Raw genomic sequence first — 24,908 nt, forward strand, 5'->3', positions numbered from 1 at the left:
ATATGGGTAAAAGATACCAGATACAATCACCAATTGGAGCAGAAGCTTCACTCATAGGAGAAACTTACACAGCCAAAACAGCAGAAAAAGAGTGAGTAATTTGGCAAAATGGACAGTGCCATCGCGTCAGGAACGGCCCAAAACCCCAGTCTACAATGTCAAAGTGCTCAAATCTGACATCGAATGAGCAGTTTACGACCAAAACAGGCTCCAAAAACCCCAAAAACACACCTGCGGCTGTTCCTCCTCTCTTCTCCACGTTTTTTCTGGTCTTCTCTCTGTTTTTTCAGTTCCCACACTTAGCTTTATTAGTTGGGCACCCTTGGCCTTTTAGATGACCTCAAACGGACCCCGAACAGGCCAAAAACTGACTCCACATTTTTCATCAGAAGCATGTTCACCATATCATATAAAAGCCATGCATTCAATTTGGACAAATTTGGGCAAGATTGTAATCACTTGGAATCCAAAATCAGAAAATCCCAGCAAAAGAAACATTCTATGGCCCCCAAACACATGACTCGTCTCCAAATCAAAATTTGAGATGATCAAAGGATTTCCAATCACCTGGGGATGCTACAAATGAAGTTTGGCCCAAAAATCTCAAAAGAGACAGTATACGCGTATAATGTCTATAGAGGGCCAAATGATAAATCTGGGGAAATTTCTCACATCCAATGCCTTTACCCCATTAATCTTAGCCCAAAACCCAAGTCTCGTCAAGTTTTGTATCTGTATACCCATCTAAACCTAGATTTCAAAATCCAAAGCTCTATACTTGATTATTAACTTCAATCACATGAGATGAAACCCAAATCTCATTCTAAACATCACAAGAGTCTATACAATGCTAAGGCCTAGCTACACTACAGGTTTGAGCCATTTTGAACAAAGTAGACATTATACACGTATGATGTCTCACTAGCCTAAAAATGAACCTGGAGGCTAACTTGACCCCCTGCAAGCCCTTATCACATGATTATGAGAGCATCTACCTAGTTTCACCCCATTTGGGCCTCATTTGTTCAAAACTAAGCCAGAATCTAGCTTCAGAGCCTGTAGGGAGTTCTAATGGTCACAACTTGTCCAAATGACATCCAAATTGAAATTCAGGCATATACTTAAGATGTACATGATAAGAGCTATGCACATATAACACCAATTTACGAATTTTGGGACTTGTTCAAGTCTATTTTTTCAAATTACAAAAAGAAATTAGCATTTTTTTAAGGTTTTTTTTAAAATTTGAAATCAATTCGGTTTTTTTTTGTATATATGTAGAGAATACATGAATTTGTCTTACTTTGACCCCACTTGATAGATCAATCTCATGAAATCTAGAGACGACCACAATGTCCAAGGGCTAGTTTCAATGACAATTTTAGTCAAAATGTATTTGTATTTTATGACTAAGAATCTATTTGATGTGAGTGCTTGCATTGTTTTTTGTCATAAGGGCTACTTTCATTGACAATTTTAGTCAAACTAGATTTAAATTTTATGACTGAGAGTTCTTTTTAGATGAGTGCTTGCATTAACTTTTTCTTTGAACTAAACCTTAGGAGATACAAGGCTTGGTTTTTGTATACAAAATTGGAAAAAAAAAAGACTCAAACTTAGAGTTTTCCTTGTGCTTGTACAACATAATTTTATGTTTCTTTAGAACTTTTCAAGGTAAGTATGAAGAGTTCTCCCTTGATGCTCTTCAACTTGACCTAGAGAAAGCTCAACCTGATCCACGTAGGTGTCCAAACTTGATGTGGATGTGGTCAAAGCTTCTATCTAAATAGGTATGTTAACAATATCCAAACTTGATCTGGGCAATGGATGCTCAAACTTAATCTTAAAGGTGTTACCTTGTTTGGGTCAAACTACCCAACCTTCCCCTACACTATCATAATCCTCGTAAGGTGATGAGCTCACAGTTGGAAAAGGTGTTGAGGGTAAAACCATACAAGGATTATATGCTCATGGAGATGGATCTCAATGCGCCTATGTCAGACACAATGGACTCATAAGGGGGAATTTTTGTGATAAAGAAAATGCCCCATTTCTAGAAGCAAAAGCCACCCAAGACCTACTAATATGGACTTTACAGTCGAGGAGATAATGAACATTGTAGATGAAAACCTTGGTGTTTAGCCATACCTCACTAGTACCTTGGGGGGTCCACTATTAAGAACCCTTCTATATAACAAGTGTTCATTGGGTACTTTAAAAACCCCTCTGTTAAAACGTTGGCATGAATAGAATGATCCCTCATTTTTTATGAATTAACGGGTTTTTTTTCAAAATGGATTTAAAAACATCCCTCTTGTTAGTGAATCTTTATTAAACTGCTTAAATTTGCAAACATAGAAAACCCCTCATGTTGACCTTACATGGACATGATTGTGCAGTGGACCCCCTTGAGACTCTTACCCACTCTTTGTTATCTAATTTGCATACCCACTTTTGTAAGAGATTTAAATATAAAATAAGTTTTGACTGCAATAGACAGAAGTGCAAGTAGTTGTAAAAAGTTTGGTATTTGATTTCACATTGTACAATTGCTTGAGTGACATGCATGTAGCTTTTCTTAGGCTTCACTCTCACCACCATATATTAACACCAATATGTCTTCCACATTTTCCATGTCATAGTAATCAGAGGTTATCTCCCACCCCATTTCATCGGTGCTTTGACACTCCTTAACGATTGCCTCATAATTTGGTATGTTCCAAAGCATTGCCTGGTAGCTCAAGTGGCTAACCTTTGTGCTCCATTTGTGGGTGCATAAGTTACAAAACATGTATACCACACCAATGATGTGAATCAAATTGATTTGTCTTCTTTATGTCCACAAAATCAAAGGCCTTTCAAAGGTCAACCATTTACGCTCACAACTACCATCTAATGGAGCTATAAAAATTTACCCTTACTACAAAATATTAGAGCTTAACTTTCTCTCCCCCATATATAATCCACCACAGAGGCAGACACTTATGTACTTGATGGCATCTATTTGCCATGGATCTTGAAACATACCAATTATGCTTGCATAGTCCACAGGCTCATGAAATCCACCTTACCCTTCTCCCCTGGCAAGAATTCCAAGCACACTTGCTTGAAATTTTCCCATAGCTTCGATGCTTGATGCTTCATGCTTGATGCTTAACATTGGTGAAATTGAAACTTTGGGCCCAACAAAAATGTAGCCCCATGTAGAGCTGTTTGCATCTAAACCCACTGTGAATTTGGTGTTGAAAGTAAAGTTGGCTTTCCTCCAACAATATAGCCACTTGTTGGCGGTTACACTGCGAGTGGACGCTAGCATAGTGACAACAAAACCAACAACTCTATGTTAGTGGAGGACGAAGCTTAACCTGTAGGCACATGGAAACAAGGAGATGGATGTCAATCACCTTCTCGACCTTCTAAGATAGTCTCTACTCATGGAAATCAAATCTAAACGTTCTATGCACTAGTAAAAGCAACTCAACCTACGATGCTCATGCTATCTAAAACTAGACCAAACGCACTTGAAAAGTCACGAATGTCAGGCCAAGGGCTATAGGGCAGGGCCCGACCTAGGGGAGTCAAGAACTTAGGCCAAGGGCCGGATTGAAGGTGTGGACAGGGGATCCATTTAGGGCAAAGGGCCATGGGCTCTCTTATAATAGGTTGGCTGGGAGAAGGATCCAGTGTTCAGTCTCACTTCGGCCTTTCACTGGTATCAGAGCTAAGGGGAGGGAGAGCTATGGAGGAAGGGGGAAGATAGCCTTGCATGGTGGAGTGAATCTCTCTCTCTCTCTCTCTCTCTCTCTCTCTCTCTCTCTCTCTCTCTCTCTCTCTCCATGAAGGGCGTGGTCCTCAAGACTGGGGGAGGGGTTTTGCATGTTGCATGGTGGAGAAGACAAAGCTCAGGCTTGGTTGTGCGGGCATGTCCGCTTAGCAGAGGTGGATGACAAGCCGCTAATGGGCCGCGGACACAGTCCCTAACAAGGGGAGAAGGCACTAGCGCACCCAAGCCGAATCGCAAGCTGAGGAGCTTGATGCGAGCGCAAGGCTGTGGGGAGGACTTTCCGTCACAGAGGCGAGAGCTGGGCCGCACTGCAACAAGCACTCTCTCTCTCTCTCTCTCTCTCTCTCTCTCTCTCTCTCTCTCTCTCTCTCTCTCTCTCTCTCTCTCTCTCTCTCTCTCTCTCTCTCTCTCTCTCTCTCTCTCTCTCTTGCGGCACGCTGTTGCGCCATCGCCATGCCCTACGTTGATGTTTTTTTTCCACATATAAACGCCCACAATCCTTTGGCCTTAGGGCAAAGGACTTATTTTATAAAAAAAACTCCGTAGGGGCTAGTGCCCACGGGCTTCCGCGGCCAACAAGATGGAGGAAGTACCCCAGCTTAGGCGGCATGCAACGCCATCATGGCGTGGTCAGGAGCCCTTGGCAAGCGAGGACGGGCAGATGAAGTCATCGTGTGGGCAACGATCCCTAGGTCAAGGAGAGAGACATGATCGATCTCAAGCAAACGGTCTGCGAAATAGTCGATCTCAGCATGGTTTGTCGACTCCGCCCTTGTTCACATGCACACATGATTCGTCAAGGGCAAAGCCACACTATATGGATGTATCGACATTGAACAAGTCATTCGCTCGACGTACAAATCCGCATAAGCAAGGTAAATCCATCATGTTTAGATTATGGCATATAGTTTCATATAAAGTTATTCATGATGTCTATGGAGTATGAACCTGTATGACATTGCCAACAAGCATGGCTTGCGTCGAGAGTGAAACTAGTACTGGTTCAAGAATGGTTTGATTTACATGCTAATGTGATTCGCTCGACAACAAAAATAGTCGACAAGCCTTGGCAAAGTTGGCATGCAAAGGGGCATCAACATGATTCAACCTTATTCAATGACCATGAGCAATGGATATGGGACAACACAGGTATGTCTTGTTGGAATTAGGGTTGCAGAGAAACGCACACAGCTTGGAGAAGACGAAGGAAGCTCAAGGCACACAATAGAGAGTGTGTTAATTAGTGTGCAATGGAAAGATAGATAGCCCTAGAGTGATGGGTGTATATACAATGCTCCGGGGAAAAAACCTCCTAAAGAGGGAAAAAATGCCTCGGCGGTCCTAGTGTGTTCACACACATCACTACCACATGTATATGGTAACAAATCCCCCCTGGAGTGATGCGGTGAATGAGAGCTGGCACATGAGTAAATGGAAGTGCCATGCCCTGAGGACATGATCAGTCCACAAAGGGGAGTAAGCCCAAAGCTTTGCGAAAGCTTCAAGCTTCTCACGAGACAATGCCTTTGTGAAAAGATCTGCAAGGTTGTCCTGTGTTGGCACATAAGCCAAGCTGATCTCTCCTGGTAAGAGCCTCTCCATGACATAGTGGTAATGCACCTCAATGTGCTTTGTGCGAGCATGAAAAAATGGGTTCCTCGCAACTGCCAATGCGCTCTGACTGTCAGTGTAGATAGTGTTGGCAGTGTCCTGTCCAACACCCAAATAAGCCATAAGGTGTCTGAGCCATACACACTCAACCGTAGCTGTGAAGACTGCCCTGTACTCAGCCTCACAACTCGAAGTGGCCACAATAGGTTGCTTATTGCTCAACCATGATATACATGAACTGCCAAGCATGAAACAAAAACCACTTGTGGGCACTCACATGTCAAAACAACCAGCCCAATCGGAGTCCGAAAAAGCATGTAAGTCTGGCGGCAATGATCCCCCTTGGGATAAAACAAGCCAAGATGTAAAGTGCCACTAAGGTAGCGAAAAATCCTCTTGATAGCCTGCCAATGCTTAGACCCTGAGCTATGCATAAATCTGTTGACGTGTGAGAGTGCAAACTGAATATCCAGCCTCGTGTTGCATACATAAATGAGGTAGCCAATAGCAGTTTGGTAAAGAGTGACATTAGCAGGATCGCCAGCATCATGTAGACTCAACTTCAAACATGTTTCCATGGGAGTGGCAATAGGTTTGCAATCTTCAAGTCCAAACTTACATAGCAATGTCTCTATGTAACTTTTCTGACACAAGGCAATACCACCATCAAACTGCTTAAATTGTATACCCAAGTAATGATGCAACAGCCCCAAATCTTTCATCTTGAAAGTAGCATTCAAATCAGCCTTAAATTCAGCAATATGTCTCTCATTTCGTCCAGTGATCAGTAAACCATCGACATAAAGAACCACAATGAGAAGTACATCACCCTCACGCTTTACATACAATGTGCTTTCTGTTGGACTGTTACGAAAGCCTTGTTTGACCAAATGAGTGTCAGCTTTCTCATATGAAGCACGAGGAGATTGCTTCAACCCATACAAATCCTTCTTACATCTGCACACTTTGTCCTTTTATGACAAAACCGCGAGGCTGCGTTACATAAACTTCCTCAAATATGCCACCATTCAAGAAAGCAGTAACAATGTCTGATTGATGTACATCCCAACCAAAATGAGCTGCCAATGCACATAGAAAACGAACAGTAGTCATACGACAAGTGGGAGCAAAAGTCTCTTCATAATCTATGCCTTTTTGCTGTGCATAACCCTTTGCAACAAGTCGAGCCTTATGGCGATCGATCTCACCATCCGGCTTGCGTTTCAACTTGTAAACCCACTTCGTACCAATGGCCTTTTTGCCAGGAGGAAAATCACATAAAGTCCATGTGTCATTTTCTATAAGTGCATCATATTCTGATTGCATGGCAGCCATCCAATTTTCTGAATTCTGTGCTTCATCAAAAGACAGAGGCTCCTCAACATCATGTAAGCTAGACACAGCCAAAGCATAACAATCTGATGCATAAGGTGCATGATGAGAGCTTGAACGAGTATGACTAGACAAAGGTGCATCCAATTTAGTGTCACGCAAAGTGTGCACCAGCCATTTTGGCATACCTCTAGCCTGCTCATTTTCAGCCCTTTCCTCATCAAGTACATCATGTACATCTGCATCAATAATAGGATGATCTATAACATTTTCAGAAACCCCCATAGGATGTACATTTGCCTCATTGAAACTTGCATTCGTATTTCCACCACTGAAAAGAGGCAACAAAGTGTCATAAATGTCCTATGAGCTTACATTACTTTCTCTAGTACATGACAACAAAGGCTGAACAGAATCTTCCACAAACACTACATCCCGTGAAACCAGAATACGTTTTGTTTGCGGATGATACAACCTGTAACCTTTGCTTTCAGCACTATAACCAACAAAAATACATTTGACAGCCTTATCATCCAATTTTTTACGTTGTGTTTGTGGCACCAAAGCATATGCCAAACAGCCAAAAACACGCATGTGCTCAATAGAAGGCTTTCTATCATGCCATGCTTCATATGGAGTAATAGACTGCAAAGCTTTTGTAGGACATCTGTTTAGTACATAAGTGGCACACATGATGGCCTCAAGCCGAAAAGAATGTGGCAAAGCTTGACTTTTGACCATACATTGTGCCATTTCCGTCAGTGACCTGTTTTTCCTCTCAGCAACACCATTTTGTTGAGGTGTATAAGGCACTGTACATTGGTGTTTTATCCCACGACTAGCCAGAAATGCATTAAATTCATGAGACATATACTCCCCCCCTCGATCAGAACGGAGGGTGCCCGTAGTACATTTCGAGACATTTTCAGCCATAGCCAGAAATTGTTTGAAGCACATAAAAACTTCGGACTTTGCTTTAAGCGGAAATACCCATGCATGCCTGGAGTAATGATCAATGAAAGTCATGAAGTAAAGGTAATTGCCCAAGGACGGAGTTTGCATGGGCCCACAAACATCAGTATGCACAAGCTGCAACCTGCATGTGGCCCGAACTGAACCATCCTTTGGAAACTTAAAATGTTGCATCTTACCCAAAATACAGCCTTCACAAACATGTTTGACAGGTGCTTCAAGAGGCGGCAAAGAAGCAACCATATCAGATTTCTGCAAAGGCAGCAAACTGGTAAAATTTCGATGACCAAAACGTGCATGCCAAAGTTTTGCATCTAAAATAGCCCTTGAATCTGCAACAGCATTTGCAAAATTTTGTCCACACTTGCCATACAAAGTGAGCTTATATAGCCCACGGCACAAAAGGCCAGATGCAACAATTTCATCACCAAAACTGAGATCGTGAACTGTACATCTGTCATCCACAAATTTGACTACAAGTCCAAGTCTAGCAAGTGCGGATACAGACAAGAGATTCTTCTTGATCCCAAGTACATAAAGTGCATCAACAAGTGTGAAAGAACTGCCATTTGCAGCAATAAGCACAATCTTTCCAACTCCCTGAACTGGATAAGAGGCATTGTTGGCACAAGTGACTGAATTCCCATGAGGGACAGACTCGAGAGAGGTAAACAATTCACGATGTGAGGTAATGTGCTTTGTAGCACCACTGTCGAAATACCACACATGTTAATCTGCAGCAACTGACAAGCATGCATCATGGACAGCAGGATTGTAAGTGCACTCTGCGCCAAAAGCCCATTTTGCATCAACATTAGCATTACAGTCTCCTTTCACAGAAGACTCAACAATGGCTGCACTTGTAGTAGAACCAGCATTTGCAATGGAAGCACCCTCTTTCTTCTTAACCTCTTTGGCCTTCAACTTAGGACACGACTTGATCAAGTGATCATTAGCTTTACAATAATGGCAACGCATCTTCTTTTTGCCCTTATCACCAGAATTTCCAGATGAATTGCTGCAAGCAGAAGCATTAGGAACAGAATTTTTGCCACTCGCAGCAGAACCATAAGAAGTGGCTGCATTACTGTTACCACCCTTTCTTTGAGAAGCAATAAAAGCATGTTCAACTGCACGCTGCCTAGTCCTGTTTTTTCTAGAAAGTGACTCTTGCAACAGCAATGTGCATAATGCATCAAACTTGACAACTTCAGGATTTCCTTGGGTCATCAATCTCCAAATACTAGCAAAAGTCTAGTAGGAATCTGGTAAGGCATCAAGAACAGTCTGCACAAGGGAACTGTCTGAAATGACTTCACCTGCAGAAATAAGTTGCTCATTGATATCCTTGACACTAGCAAGGAAAGTGTCCATACCATCTTCCTCATGCATAATCTTCGACTCCAGCTCTTTACGCAGCAAAGCAATTTTAGCCTCATTGCGGCTTGCATAAAGACCTGCTAGAATATCCCAAGCTTGTTTTGCAAATTTTGCTGAACGGATGTAAGGAACAATGGTGCGCTTCACAGACAACGCAATCAATGCATGAGCCTACGCATCCTTTACATCCCAATGAGCTTGTTCTGTCGTAGGCAAAACAACTCTAACAGCAGCAATCCTTGCAGCAAGACCTGCAACATCCTCAACATCGCCTACATCCTCAGAACCAGGACGTACATGAATGCCCTGCACAATGTTCCAAACGCCCTTTGACACAAGAACATGTTGCATCATATAAGCTCACATAGGGTAGTTGTCCCCATCCAACCTGTCCTCAGCAGCAAACATCTTGAACACATCTGTGTTGTTGTTGTCAGCCATGGTAAATGCTGCACTTGATGTGAAAACTGCCCGAAAATAGGAGAAACGGAGCGAGAACAACACATGCTATATAGAACAAACCGTAGAAGACTATAAGGCACCTGTTATGCAGAAAACGGCACTGACAAAAATTCTGCACAAAATGACAAAATAGCCTGTGCAGTACTGCTTGTAGTGGAGACAGAGGTCGAAATGAGCCCAAATCAAAAATCTGAGCAGACCCAACTCTACTAGCTTACCCGAAATATTTGTCGACCTGCGAACGCTCGCCAAACCTCACTGTAATCGGAGAAAGTGAGCAGGCCTGTGTTGGAGCAGCTTGCGACTAAGCCCGGGAGGATGCAACCTACTCTGATACCAATTGTTGGAATTAGGGTTGCAGAGAAACGCACACAGCTTGGAGAAGATGAAGGAAGCTCAAGGCACACAATAGAGAGTGTGTTAATTAGTGTGCAATGGAAAGTTAGATAGCCCTAGAGTGATGGGAGTTTATACAATGCTCGGGGGAAAACACCTCCTAAAGAGGGAAAAAATGCCCCGGCGGTCCTAGTGTGTTCACACACATCACTACCACATGTATATGGTAACATGTCTTGTTTGTGAATTCATTGCCACTCTTTTTATGGTTTGAATATGATACCCTACCCAACACGCTCGCACATAGACGGGGTAACTCTGTCTCGACTTTTGAGTTTCGACACACGGTACGATATGGGTATCTCGAAAATGCACGGGGCATGAGTTGGACATACAACTCCATCTGACCCTATATATTGATCAAGTTTTGACTCGGGAGTACGACTCCTTATACAGGGAAAAGCACGGCTTTTAGGAGCACGGCTCCATATTGGTGTCTGCATTGGATGCATATACACTTCAAAGCTATTGTCACACTTGTCAATGTGCAAGTAAATAGGATTCTCTACAATGCTAGCTTGCCAAGCAAACATTGCTTGGGTTGGGTAAGGTTTGACGTTTGAGATACGTAAGTTACATGGTTCGGCAAGGCCGATTCTCTCTGCCAGTTTGACAAGGTCGCTTCTCTTTTGCTTTGACATTTTTGGTGTCAACCAAAGCACTTGCTAGCTATGAGCATTAACGCTATGCTATATATCACCTTTCAATGCGTATGTGAAGCAAGGCTTCATCGCAGAACATATCACATGATCACTTCTAATGTTTTGACTATGCTTTGGCATCCAAACATGGGAAACCTTGCCAAGCAGTTTGCAGGTTTTTACATCCCACAAGGATGTATATGATACATATGCTACCTAACTCACGGAGTACATATGGCTATACGCCGGATTCAAGAAAATTACTAGAAGGTTAGTCAATTTTCAAGTTATGATTGTTCTTGACTATGTTTTCATTTTGGAATAGATCTCTCTGATGTGTAAATCAAAGTGCTTGGGCAGACTACAAAGCAAAGGAAGCACGGCTTCTCTTATGTGCCAAGGTATTATCAATTGACTTGAAATCAATGATAATGGCACACATCTTTGGCACTGTCTGGATATACGACCCTCATAGTTTTTGCAACAGTGCACTGTGATGTGTCCATACCAGTGTATTCGTGCATTCCATGTATACCAATGGCTCACATGGTTGAGACTGTCATTGAAGCCAAGGGCTTATCATTCCATTTTTTGATATGTATGTATGGCATACTAGTGCTGGACATACAGTCTACATATACGCTTCCGCTATAGCACTAGCTACTCTGTCAAGGACGCCAACACATTCGAATAAGGGGATTTCCTCAACCTATCATTCTCTCTCTCTCTCTCTCTCTCTCTCTCTCTCTCTCTCTCTCTCTCTCTCTCTCTCTCTCTCTCTCTCTCTAATCTCTAATCTCTCTCTTTCCAACTTCTCTGCGGGAAAGGTGGAACTAGACATGAGTTTATTAAACTCTTTCTATCATAATAGGGTAACAGGAAGGGCTACGAGCCATCACTTACCACCTCTTTGGGAATGGGTATGAGCCATCTATTTGTAAAAGGACAAGAAAGAGTCTTGCCATCATCGATTTTTTGGACATTATTTTCGCACTCCACACTTTAAGTGTGCAAGTCAAGTCAAGTTTTTGAACATCTTAAATTCGTCCGGGCTTATCTCTACCAAGGTGTAAGGATGAAGCCAACATTTTAGACCATACGACTGCTCACAAAATCCCCACATTATGGATTTTTAGGTGTGACAAAGATCTAGTTATGCATACGACTCCAATTTCAATGGAACTCCTATTAACACTAAGAGTGATTATATGAGTACAAATTGGGGTACAACCCAACACATGATTACTCAATCACTTAGTAAGGGTTGATAGTCCATTCTTGGAACGTTCACACTTGCAGTTTCAAGGAAAGAAGTCCACAAACTGCCAAAGGGTAGTGGAAATCTTTCAACTTCAAAGGTGATAAAGTACTAGGGGCAAACCCAACGGGGGTCACGGACTCATGCAACATTTAATCATGGGGTTTGACAATGTTTCTTTAACCATGGGGTTTGGATTGCAAAGGCAACACCCAAGGTTACATGTGCAATCATGTGCAATACTACTTGCATTTTTCTAATTTTCCATTAGTGTTCCTAGGCCTTTACAGGCGGAAAATTTGGACAGATACCTCCAAATAAGTGAACACTATGTTCACCCTCCAGGTACGCATCTGATTTGATTTTATGTTTTTTTTGGTTTGTTTTTTTAACGTAGGATGCATAAACTATGTTGTCATCCATTTTTGCTCTTCAGCGAGATGACAAGGTCATGTAAGAGCCAAGACTTTGGGGCCGTAGTGTCCAAAATAAGTTTTTGCATTATGCAATTATAGACCCATTTGTAGGGTTTATTTGGCACATGTTGTCACATGGGATGCAACATGGTCTAGGAACTCGAGGAGTTAGGTTTAGCCAGCGTGGAGCAAGGCTAATGAGGGACCCTCTCACTCCCATCGTAGTGTGTTTGCAATTACCTCCACGCACAAGTACATCTTGTACTTGAAGGATGTTCTTTTTGCAGACATTCTTACATGAGACATATTCCGCATGTGGAGAATATGAGTCTTTGGGATTGGCATTGGTGCCCCTATTTCATGTATGTGTCATGAAAAAGTCCTTAGGTGCTTGTCAGATATGTTTTCTAGACCATTTTCAGCACGACATATCAGGAACAATTTTGGTGGCCAAAAATTGTTGGATACTCAGAATGACTTGTTCCTGTACAAGTAATGCTAAACAACATTACAGATGGTTGTTTATACATATAGCAAGGCTCTGAGTTGTTAATAAAAAAGTTTCATTGTTTGTCCCTAGAAGTGATTAATGTTTCACCTTCTATTATGGTTCAAACGTTTCAGCAAGGCTTGCAAATGATTGCAGCGGACAGTATTTAGTTTCTTTTCAGAACTATTTACATTCCTCTTTCATGTGTGCTACGAGCATCACATTTTCCATAAGTATTGGCAATGATGACTATGGATATATAGGTTCGGATCTGTTTTTTGCTAAATGCACGCACACAAGGTGTTATGCGCCCTAGTGTTTAGAAAAAGCTGATTTGGGCGGCATGCATATTCATCCCATCAGTGATCGCTTATGAAGCATTTTTTCACTCTATGTGCACTATATGAGATTCCTTTGGGTCTACCAATCACCAATAGAGGTCATGGCTCGATTTAGTGCTGGTGGATCTTCCAAGATAACCACGATGGTTCTTCAGGAAATTGTTGCTTCCTCAACAAGGTTGTACGATATGGTGAACCCCGTTTACCAGTCATCTGGGACGACTATCTGTAAGTGGTTGGGGAAAGGTACCTCACTCTTACTGCTACTATTCATCCCGCATTGGATGGACAGCTTACATATATTCTTTGCTAAAGGATCTGCTAAGCGCATACGGTAGCACAACGCATTTTGAATGAGCGATTCTCTCCCTATTCTAGAATTTGCTTAGGTTAGGTTTTCAACTTTGAACACCTGTTGTGGTGGGGTTGGATACCCTTTCAATAGTTTCATAAGTCAAGGACTTAGTAGGTGTATATTGGTATGTAACCTACATTAGGGGTGAACATATAGTTCTGTGTGTTCCATAATGTTCAGAAGTCTGACATGAGGACACTCCCTATTCTATCCCTTAGTAGCTATGAGCTTTTCAAGATACTCACACGAGTTGGAAATCTGACTCACAACTTCATGGAAAGTTGCGCCAAGGTTTTCTTGCATTATTCTAGTACCTTCAAAAAGTCTACAAACTGGTTATGCCTCTTAGTTGTGGTTACTCCTTTAACGTACTCAAGTGAGTTATAAATTGGGTTCCCATTTAGATACAAGTCGTTGCAAAAGGACAACAATGTTGCAAAATCAAGATGTTGCTCTTGGTTTCATTGAACCTCCTCATTGCACCAAGTATCAATCATATGGACAATTGGCCCGCGTATGGCGTGCCAACACAAAAAACATCAGTGTTCTTATGAAGATACTACCACTTGCGTTTTCGTTTATGAAAACGCTTCTCCAAGGGGGAGTAATGTCAGGCCAAGGGCTATAGGGCAGGGCCCGACCTAGAGGAGTCAAGGACTTAGGCCAAGGGCCGACGGATTGAAGGTGTGGATAGGGGTCTGTTTAGAGCAAAGGGCCATGGACTCTCCTATAATAGGTTGGTTGGGAGGAGGATCCAGAGTTCAGTCTCCCTTCGGCCTTTCAACAAAACTCATAGGAAACGCTCTCCTCATCAAGAGATCATTACCCTATGGACTTTGACTTGATATCCTACCTCAAACCACCTCTTGTGCAACAATCACATATAAAGACAGGCAGCAAAATGCAGGTCCTAATCCGTAGCTCTACTTTCCATGAACCCACAGGTACAAAGAAATCACCAAACAGACACATGGTTTGCAAGAAAACTCACCCAGAAGCTCGTAGGAGCTAGCTTTGCAAACGAGCAGGAATCGTACAAGCTTGGCGTTGGATTGAAGCCCTAGCTATTGCTAACACATTGGCTATGTCACTTTTGCAATGGAGGTTCCATAGAACACGTAGGGAAGAGAAAATCTCTCTCTCTCTCTCTCTCTCTCTCTCTCTCTCACACACACACACACACACACACACAGAGCACACATTAAACTTGACATTTGATTTATTCAAAAGTCTGCTTAGGGTTACAAAAATTGGCTTATATACAATTCCTCCTTTAAGGCTCGTTTCCACAAAGAATATTGGCCGCTCAAATATAACAAAAATGTCATTCTGCTTCAAAAATAGTGACACAAAAAGTTAGCAAAAGCTATTTTTGTGTTTGGCCATCAACACTTCTCCCTTCCGCGTTCATGTCGTCCTTGACATGACAAGTCTTGATCTTTTGCTTCTGGTAAGAGTTGTCTTTGTGTCAATGGAACCATTGGGGCTTTAGCAGCTTCAAGTATGACTCGTACCTTATATTGCCCAAGGTGACTGTGGGTTCGAATATTTTGCTATCATAAGTAAAGAAGCCAGTGTAGAAGGCTTCCTCAAAATCTTGCATGTGGTAGCTTGGTAAGAATGTTACCCTTTGATATAATAGATGTAACACCTCCGGAGATGGCTGCTTTGTCAAATCAAATGTCATTGTGGTGATAGTGTCACCCGTTTACAGGGGGTTGAGTCCATAGCTTTGGACGGTGCGAACACTTCAATGCAAGCCATGAGGGTTTTGCATATTTTCCTGATCATCACACATGTCAAGTTAGGGGAACCGGTGAATCTTAATGGTGCCCTTTAAAGTTTTCACCATATAAGAGACACTTATTCTCTCTCCTTCCTTGGGTGGTGGCATAGATGGGTAACTTTGCCAGGTGGGATGTCTTTTCAAAATTCTGAAGTGGTTTTCCTATGTGCGTACACAGGAACTGGGCAAAATGGAGTGCCATCCCTAATAATTTTGGGGGCTTCCACCAAGTACTTTAGAAATCCTAGGTACTTGAGGATCCACGTTTTTGGTTGGGAGTCCACTACTTTATTTGCATTCTTTGTATCTTTGGCGTCTCCCTCATATACTAGCTCTGTTGCTTTTTCTTCGACTCTCTTCTTGATCACCAACACTTCATACTTTAGGAGAGGATATGGACGCGAAGGTTGCATCCATTCCTCCCTAAGCACATTTGTGGCAAGACCTTAGACTCCTACAGAGTGTAACATTCTTGCCTCCCATTCCAGGCTGCCTTGTGGTCTTCCGTTTTGGACTTTTCTATCAAAATTTGAAGGCGTGTCTCATCCTTTGCAGTTAATGATTTCTCTACTTCTTCCTGTGTCTCTAGTTGTTCTTCTTGGTGTTGCAGATCTTCTGCATCTTCAGGAACCTCCAAGGGCTCATCTCTGACGTTAGTCCCTAGATCACTGGGCCATGATTCCGGTTCTTGTGTCCTTGCTTCGGCTATTTATTTCTGTAGTTTTGTTATATGTTGTCGAGCAAGTATATCCTTCTTTATTGCTTCTTCTGCTTGGTCCACCAACATCTCTTCTAGCGTTGCTAATTGTCGTTGGAGCTCTTCATGTTATTTTTGAAGCTCTTGGTGTTCAGCTTTCAGTCTTTCCTCCGCGACTAGAGACCCTTCTGCCATATGCATTCTTTGTCTTTGTTCTAGCCGTAATTCCTTTTGGAGGGCACTAATTTGTGCTTCCAAGGCTTGGATAGCTTGACTATCTGCCCCTGCAACTGCTAGTGTAGCCCTCAGAGTTGCCCTTAGTCTCTTGATTGTCAAAGTCCTAGAGCTCTAATTTTGCTTTCATCTCCAGCACTTCATCTTTCGTTGCCTCTAGCTCATCTTCTACCCTTTCTTTTACTTCTTGGAGATTCTTGAAAACGTCTGCCATTTCCAGTGTTAGACTGTCTCGTCCTCTCTCAGCCTCTCTTAGTGTTGCATTGAGAGTCTCAAGCTCTTTTTCTGCTTCGCTTTCTGGTGGGTAATTTGGATCTGCTTGAAAGGTTATCATGTTCCGTTTGCATATTTTCTTCTCTGTACACAACATACTGTTTTCTTCAGCAAGTGTTAGAGACGCGTTCTGACTCTGTCAAGTATCTAATATGCGGCTCTTACATCATCTTCATTTGTTGCAACCAAGTTTCTAGTCGATGGTATAGGGAACGGGCCATAAAAAGGAACCTGATGTCCCATACTTAACATGATCCCTGGTGGAGGTGCTCTCCACGGACTGACCAATGGTCTCCATTGTGGCGCTTGCAGGATTTGGACCAACCCTGGCACTCCAGGCTGTGGGGAATGCTTTTCTTGAGATCTTCTGTGTGTTTCTTGGTCTAATTGTGGTCCTTGAGATCTATCAGCTCTTATCTGTTTAGTAGGGATCTCCTGTCTCTCTAGTTCCTGTCTGGTAGCCCATGGTGGAATTGTAGTGCCGTAAATTAATATTGAAGCCTCTACCATTGTGTATCAGGCTTGAAGGAGGTCTTCATAGGTGTCCCTTTCTTCTTTTTCCTTGTCTCTTGGAGGTGCTACCTCTTCTGTCCTTTCTGGTGAGGGTTGTGGTTGGGATGTAAAGGGTTTTGGACTTGGAGGAGGAGTCGAGGAGCTTGGTGGTGAAGGTGGCGGGGTTTCATTTTTCACTTGGTCACCTTCTTGATCCTTCTTAGCTGGAGGGTCCGTTGTTTCTTTCAGCTTCTTCTTAATGTATTGTACCTCCTCCATTGTGAAGGGCTCTAAATTCTCTTGCCCGAGCACTTTTTCTGTTTCTTCATATGCTCGGATGTAGTGATTGAATTGACCCTCTAGAGGTCTCGAGGAGCTTCCACCGACTTTTGTTGGGTCTGGTACCCAATACTCCTCAAAGTATCCTTTGAGTGCTCGTTCTGCCCTGAACTGCTCAATAAACCTCTCGATCCAAGTGATTTTTGGCTGTGTGTCTCTTTGGTCACTTCCATTTTACCCTTCTTCTTTGGAGGTTCCTCAGGCTCTTCCTCTGGTACTATCTCTAGCCTTCTCCGAAGTCGTGTGGTGACTGGTGGGGCTAGTGTAATTACTGGCTCATCTTCTATATCTTGCTTTAACTTGAACCACTCATTCTGTGTTGGTGGATTGGGCCACTATCCTCTCGCGCCAATGTTCATATGCAATCTTCGTCAGTGTTTCTCCCCCTCCAATGTACTTTGGGTTTTCTATGCCCATGCTGACAACTTGCTCATGCAAATATTGGGCGTAATTCACTTCTTTGGTCATAATGCTCTTCAATACCCAAGTTATGGTAGTAGCCATTGCATGGGGAGGTGTTGTGTACTTTTGGGGCTGCTTGCTGCAAACATGGAAGTATTGGTTGTAGAGCTTGCAGATCTTTGTAGCTCTTGGGTCCACCAGATCTTCGACGTCTGATTGGGCTTCTTTTGAGAGTAGACCTTTACTTTGTCTCTTCCTTCTCTAATGGAGCTACCCTTATTGTGAAGCCCCAATGCATTTGCTATGGTTTGAGGGGTAATCAAATTCTCTTTCTTCTGTCCATCCAAAGCAGTAATCACTGCCTTGCCGTCTTTGTTGACTGAGTTGACTAGCTCGTAGACTCTCTGCATATCCACACCCGTTGGTGGTGTTGTGAAGAGGTTGTATAAATATGCTCTTTCCAGTTGGGTGAGGGTTTCTTCCTTGTTTGCATATTCCAACATTTCTCGTGGATTCATTGGGATATCCACTATGTTTCCTTGCGGGTCTCTGAATGTACCTTGGTACATTGCCAATCCTTCCCTTTCTAGTGTGGCCTCATCTACCCAAGCCTTGGCTGGCTTTAGTGTCTCTTCTGGCAAAGTATAAGGCTCACTTGATGCGATGATGTCCTTCAAGGACATCCTCTTCTTCTTTGCTGGTGATTTACTGGCTTCCATTAATCCTGCGGGCATTCCAAGTGCAAAAGTTAGTGTTCTCACAAAATCTTGCATTTTCTCAGCTTCTAGCTATCCAAATGACTTCAAAATTGAAACACAAGCTAATTAGGGCCTAAGGGTGCAATGCATGTAGTCATAATTGCATTGTGGGTGTAGATTTATGCTGTGAGACATCATACACGTATAATGTCTAGGTGCTTAGAACTGACTGATATTTCATATAAGACATATTTAGGAATTTTGGAAAAAATGCACAAATTTGGGACAATTGTTTCAAAGCTTGCAATCTCCTTCGGGTGTCATAATTTCACGTAGATGCATTGTGATGTGTATGTAGACATGAATGCTATTCAAAGTGTATTTACAATGTTCGCAAGTTATTTTCAAATGCAAAGAACATACATGAAATCCAATTCCATGCCCACCCAAAATTTGCTTCTCACTTGCAAAAAATAAAAGAGTTGAGAAGTACATTGTTTAGCTTATACAAGTCCATAGGGCATGTGCACTCCATTTTTAAACCAAGAAGAAGAGCTTGGATAATGTATATTAGACTCCATGAGTCATGAGGTGAGAAGATGTTATAGCTAGTCCAGCAACTGAAGATAAGAAATTTGGACATACTAGGATACTTAAAAAAACAACCAATAAATTACTCCCCCTTCTCTTCCCACTCCGTTTTGCAAGCACAACCAAAATAAATGCACCGCAATAGACTCATATGTATCACAATAAACAAGGAGGGACATCCCCGCAAATGATAGACTTTTGACCTACACTACTGCATTTTCAATCCCCTCACCATAGCTTGCATCTGTTCTGCCTCTTCCCTCTTACTCATTCAACTCCTACCTCTATGTGCCAAGTGCCTTGTGTATGCCCTAATGCTTAGCTGTAAAACAACCTCCTCGTGAATTCTCTCACCCACGTATTCAAGGAGAAGGAATACGTGTTTGCATCTAGAGAAAGGCCTTCCCTTCACATCTGCTGAAAACAATGCCCTACTTATGTCTTGATGTAGAGAGAGAGAGAGAGAGAGAGAGAGAGAGAGAGAGAGAGAGAGAGAGAGAGAGAGAGAGAGAGAGAGAGAGAGAATTTCAAGAGATTTTAACTTATTTTACTTTCCCTTCCTACTGGCTGCTTTGATACTATATTGCACACGAATCTTCCCGAATTCCTTCCCTGGTGCACATGGAGTAGCAAAACTCAGGGCCCTCCTGAGGATTTGAACTCGGTCATGTTCAGCTTGCATTGCCTGTGCTAACCATTTGAGCAAGGTACTTTTAAAACAAATAAAAAGCAATCCCCTCCCAGCCCCTCCTACATCAACGTTGCCACCTCTTGCTGAGGGTGATGCTGCAACCTTACTGCTCAGGCCTACGCCACATGCATCAACAACCTCGCCTTTGGTTGCTCCCTCCATGTACGTGTGTCGATGTCTAGTTACTCGAGGCGTCTACGCAAGATTCCATTCTTACATTTTTTTCAAAATGGGTAGCCCCTACTTGAAAGCTTGAGTTAGAATTCAAAATCTGCAAATATCAAACTTATGAGTCACGATGGGATATCCAAATTCTTTGAAGAGTGCTATGTGTGAATCCTCATCCACCCCCGAACTTGAGTTGGAGCTTGCACCTTGAGTTTGGAGCCTTGACCTTTTCCACCTAGAAAACGTCAGCATAAAAACACTAAATCTAACGATATCTTGAGATTCCATCAGGTTTTAAATCTGATTCTGAGGTGATTTTTTATCGCCATAGTAGGAAAGCTCGTCATAGCTCCCTTGAAAACAAGCTCGCCATAGCTGCCTTATTGTTTCTTTTTTAGCGTGTAGCCAAGCAATCGCAAGGAAGATGTCTTGCAACGCATGCCTGTGAGAGTCCAAAAGAAGAGGCATGCCTTGTAATTAACATGCACTTGCACAAAAGTCTCCACACTACCCATCCCTCATCAACACCAACAAAAAGCGCATGTCTCCCTGCATGCCCTTCCTCCCTAAACTCCATGCTTCTGGATGCATCAGAGTAGTGATGCTTACATGATATTTATGAACCAAGAAAGGTGACCTTCTGTCATGCACGTGTCTAGCTACCTTGGTGAAATCTGATTTCCCTTGCCGCCTGCCCATTGTTCGCTTTGAGTCGCCTTTGTCTCAACTGCTAGCTAACCTAAGAAGGAGCATATGTGTCATACCAACAATGCAATGGGTTGTTGTTGGCCAGCTTCACGTCATGTTTTTCGGCACTGATATGAACGATAGGGAGCAAAAGGGAGACTCAAGATTAGATATTGGCATTGTTGCTATGGTGGCTTTTGCGCTCTCTACAAGGCTCATAAGGCAAGCTCGACATTAGTTGCCATGCCACCAAGCTAGACATATAGGAACACTAGCAATACAAATATGATAAGTCAAAGAGAAACTCTAGATTTGAGGGCACTCCAAGGTCATTGTGCAGACATGGTTTGTAGCCAATGATCTTTAGCATCTTCAAAAACTGCCTTCTTGCTATAGCCCAACCTTAGGAAGAGACAGCTTTGAGTAGCCACTATTTCTCGGTGTCGACATAGCCTGACATTCATAACTCCATCATTGTAAATATGTGCCATTTGATGCTCTAAAACATATATAAGGTCCCTCAAAGAAAATCTTATCCACCAAAGCTTTAGGGAGTTTGATTGCGTTATATTCAAGCCAGCTTACGAAACAAGGGAGTAGGTGTAAGTAGTAGGCTTGCAGGTGAGATCACTCATCTCCATTGACAAAATTTTTAGGACCTGTGGCTCTAGTTAGTGTTGACGCTCAAACTTCAGTTCAAGCCTTCACCACATAATTCAAGTTTGAAAGCCTATTTATGTATAGCTTTGAAGTTTAGGTGGTGGTCAGGCTCCAACTTAAGCTCGATGAAATCCATCTCTATAGACTTAAACACAAATAGATCATGATTCTTTGAGTGGGCACAAAGTCTATAGGGATGGCACTTAGTCGTTAGAACATTGAAAGCATCTCTATAGACTTAAAAGCCATTGCCTAAGATAGTCCATAAGGGGTGGAAGGGCCAACAAGCAAACCAAATTAAAGCTTGTTCACGCAATTCACTTTTCCTATTGTTTTATTTGGCTTACCTTTAAGAGGGGTCATCTGCTGTTTGCCAAGAGCTCATTGTCCATTGCCATCGAAAGCGAAGGAGGAGGTTGGGGCTAGTTGGGAAGTGGGGCACACCCGAGAAGGACTTTTGTCATTTGCGTCGTGGGGTGAGTAAGTTAGTGGGCTCTGAAGGACTGGCAGGCAACAATTTGTTCCAAGGAGGTAGAAAATTTGTTCCAAGGAGGTAGAAATTAGAATTAAGAGGCTCACTAGCTTCGGTGTGTGAGAAGAATACGCACATCACCTAAGGAAATAGGGCTAGGGCTTGCCAAAAACTTTTTTTCTAACCTGGGCACGCTTAAAAAATTTCCCGATTGTTGGAGGGGCACCATATCCCTCTTCCAAGATATTATTTTAACGGGCAGATTCTATGGGACGTAGTTCCCTCCAGTAAGAAATGTAGGTCGTTAACTCTATCGAAGACGGCATTGCGTTCAGCTGGTGACGAGCAATGTAAAGCAAATCGAGGGATAAATCACAGCTTGATGTTCCAGATGGGAACCGGAGCGCATGCAGAAGTGTAAGCAGCAAAGCCTTACGGCTCGCTCCCCCTTCAAATGTGCTCCTCTGATAGCGCATGCAGACGTTTAAGCAGCAAAGCCTTACGGCTCCCCCTTCAAATGTGCGCCTCATCAGAGGAGCGAAATTAGAAGAATAAGCAAACAGACATACATCGTAAAGCCAAATATGGCACCTTCAGGAGCGATTGCTCTCTCAAGTTTCTCTGCACAATGGTTCCTGCCTGGGGGATGAATATGCCAGTAGACCTATAGACTGGAAGAAGGAGACAGAAAAAGACTTGAATATGTCGCCTCCCCAACCATCTTTGTTGGAGGCGGAAGAGGCCCCCTTGGGTTGGGAGGGAGCCCGTTTTCCCCTCTCCAAGCCCCTGCTTTCCAAACTGGCCGGAGACTCTATGCGCAGATCAACACTTTCAAAACGCTCCCGTGAATCACATTTGCCAAATCTAAGTCCTCGCTCATATGGTCGCAATGTGGCCAACATGCGTATCCTCAGCAAGACTCGCAAAGGCTGGAGCTACCTTTCCTTCAAATTTAAAGAAGGCAAGCCTCGAAAGGGTGAGCTTGCTCCAGAGCTTGTTGATGCTATCTGGGGTACTCAAATACCCCTAATGACATTCAGGAGCTTTGACTGCAAAGCCAGTTTTCTTGACCCTGAATCGGAGATTAGAAAGGTACTTGGAGCTCTTCAAATGTTGAACTTCTAAACAGCTGCACCTAAGAGCTTCTATGTTATTGGGCTGCACAATAAGTTTTTGAAATCGCCCTTATGTGTGGAACTGGGGCAACTGCTTAGTATTAGTAAGGTACAGTTGCACATATAGAGATCTTTGGGACTTGCCTTACTGCATGGAAATTTGTCTGTATTTAGGTAATGTTTGATCCATATGTTTTTGTACAGTTGTTGGTTGTTAGTGGAATTTTGCTTTTTTGATATCTCATCGTAACTGCTTTCCTAAAGTTGGATGGTGTTGAAAGGTCATACTCCTGAGCCTCCGGAGTTTTGTGTTCCGGCCTTATGATTCCAAGGATGCAACAATAAGGGACAGGAAATTTTGGAAAAAGCCTCAGTTGCAAACCAAGGGAACTAAACATGGATTTTCTTGGATTCATCTAGGTTTATCATGTGTATGTGCATGGGTGACTGTGAGGCTAGAGGGCTCTCAACCAGGGCTCGGGAAAATGATTTTATGGAGCCGGCTTTGGATCCCTTTCACCCCATTCTTAGTCCTGCTTGCAAAAATTGAGGCAGCCATACTTTGATTTGAGGCGGCTTTGGATAAAGCGAACCTACCTTTTCCTGAGCCTTGCTCTCAACTTGCTTATGCCAGAGCCATCCATTATCAATAAAAGGAGCATTAATCAGGTGTAAAATTGCAGTTCTGCATATGCTTGATTTGTATGTTCCACATGTAAGATGTGTTCAGTAAACCAAGTGTAAACAATAAAGGGCACGTTGTAGAGAAGAGTTCTACCTTTTGGTGGAGTTGTTGTAAAAGTGATATTGGTATCTTTCTAGTTTGCAATCCTTGTACCTCATATCCTACAATATCGTTTGGGAGTCCTCTACTGGCTACAGCCATCATATACAAAAATGAGTATTTTGGTTATCCATTCTTTTACTTGCTATATATGCTATCCTCAGCTTTTCACTTTTAGTTTCTGTTCAAGTACATCAGGTGATTTCATTCTGCTTAAAGGTTCCTATCTGTTTAATTGTAAACTTGCTCAACACCCTTGTTGTGGTCATTAAGTTTGCATGGTGGATAATTATCAGATTCGTGCCAAGAAGCATCAAGGCCCTAAAGTGAAAACTGCTGAAAGTTTGATGGATATCTTGCTGCAAAATTGGACCTACTTTGAGCATGCTCATGGACAGGATGACGTGGTAAGGTCTTAAAAAAACAGTATGCTTGTGTGATTTTTTGTAGGACTGCGTGCTTCATTTTTCAATAATTTTAGTCAGTAGATGTCCCTTCGTTTCTGGTGCAGTTTTGAATGCTTTTTTGCAGTAAATCAGTCCTACTTTCCATCAAGAGTTGGTAGCTCAATATTCTAGATTAGACCTTGGCAGACAAAGGTCGATGTTCAAAAGGCGCTAAGAAAAAAGTTTGGTTTATTTGCTTGATCTCAAGCATCTTATGTTGGGCTTTATCACCTCCTAGATGGTGTCGCTAGGGCCGTGGTAACTTCCAAGGGCTGACTATAGGGACTAGGGACGTCTATGGAAATAGAGCCTCTCTTGTGCTGGAAGTTTTGAATGCTTTTTTGCAGTAAATTGGTCCTACTTTCCATCAAGAGTTGGTAGCTCAATATTCTAGATTAGACCTTGGCAGACAAAGGTCGATGTTCAAAAGGCGCTAAGAAAAAAGTTTGGTTTATTTGCTTGATCTCAAGCATCTTATGTTGGGCTTTATCACCTCCTAGATGGTGTCGCTAGGGCCGTGGTAACTTCCAAGGGCTGACTATAGGGACTAGGGACGTCTATGGAAATAGAGCCTCTCTTGTGCTGGAAGTACACTTTGGTGGTGTAGGCCTTCTATAGTTACTAGTGTTTGTGTGCCCATATAATGCTATATTCTATTATTTTCTGCCTTGTTCTCATCTTTTGCAGATCGTGGGACTATTGAGATTCAATAGCACTTGCCACTATATGATATACCAAGCTCGAAGGAGATCGACCGTTGAGGATGATTAGTTGCCACGTGGGCATACTAAGCCTACTTCCAGAACCAAACAATGTCTAAGGAGCCTATGGATTTAGTTCGGCAATTTTCAGAGCTTGTTCATAAGATTTGCATGTCTGGACAAGTCCATTAGGTTAGGTTTTTGCGAGTGGAGCTCTCTTTGGAGAAATGGATT

General features: G+C 42.6%; 1 protein-coding gene across 3 annotated transcripts in view; it reads left to right on the forward strand.

Annotated features, from left to right (window-relative positions):
• Positions 1 to 21,898: 21,898 nt before the first annotated feature.
• LOC147463981 (uncharacterized) overlaps positions 21,899 to 24,908 on the forward strand; it is a 98,019-nt gene continuing 95,009 nt past the window's right edge. For 2 of the 3 annotated variants that reach the window (XM_086492159.1, XM_086492168.1), the window contains exons 1-2: positions 21,899 to 22,720; positions 23,824 to 23,934. In XM_086492159.1, coding sequence (XP_086348285.1) covers positions 22,331 to 22,720; positions 23,824 to 23,934 — 501 coding nt within the window. In that variant the 5' untranslated portion in view covers positions 21,899 to 22,330. The remainder of the gene's footprint in view (positions 22,721 to 23,823; positions 23,935 to 24,908) is intronic. The other variant, XM_086492174.1, reaches the window with a different exon arrangement.

Source organism: Adiantum capillus-veneris, chromosome 2 (genome assembly GCF_014529385.1).
Source record: "Adiantum capillus-veneris isolate H3 chromosome 2, ASM1452938v2, whole genome shotgun sequence".
In the NCBI taxonomy this organism is placed as follows: Eukaryota; Viridiplantae; Streptophyta; class Polypodiopsida; order Polypodiales; family Pteridaceae; genus Adiantum; species Adiantum capillus-veneris.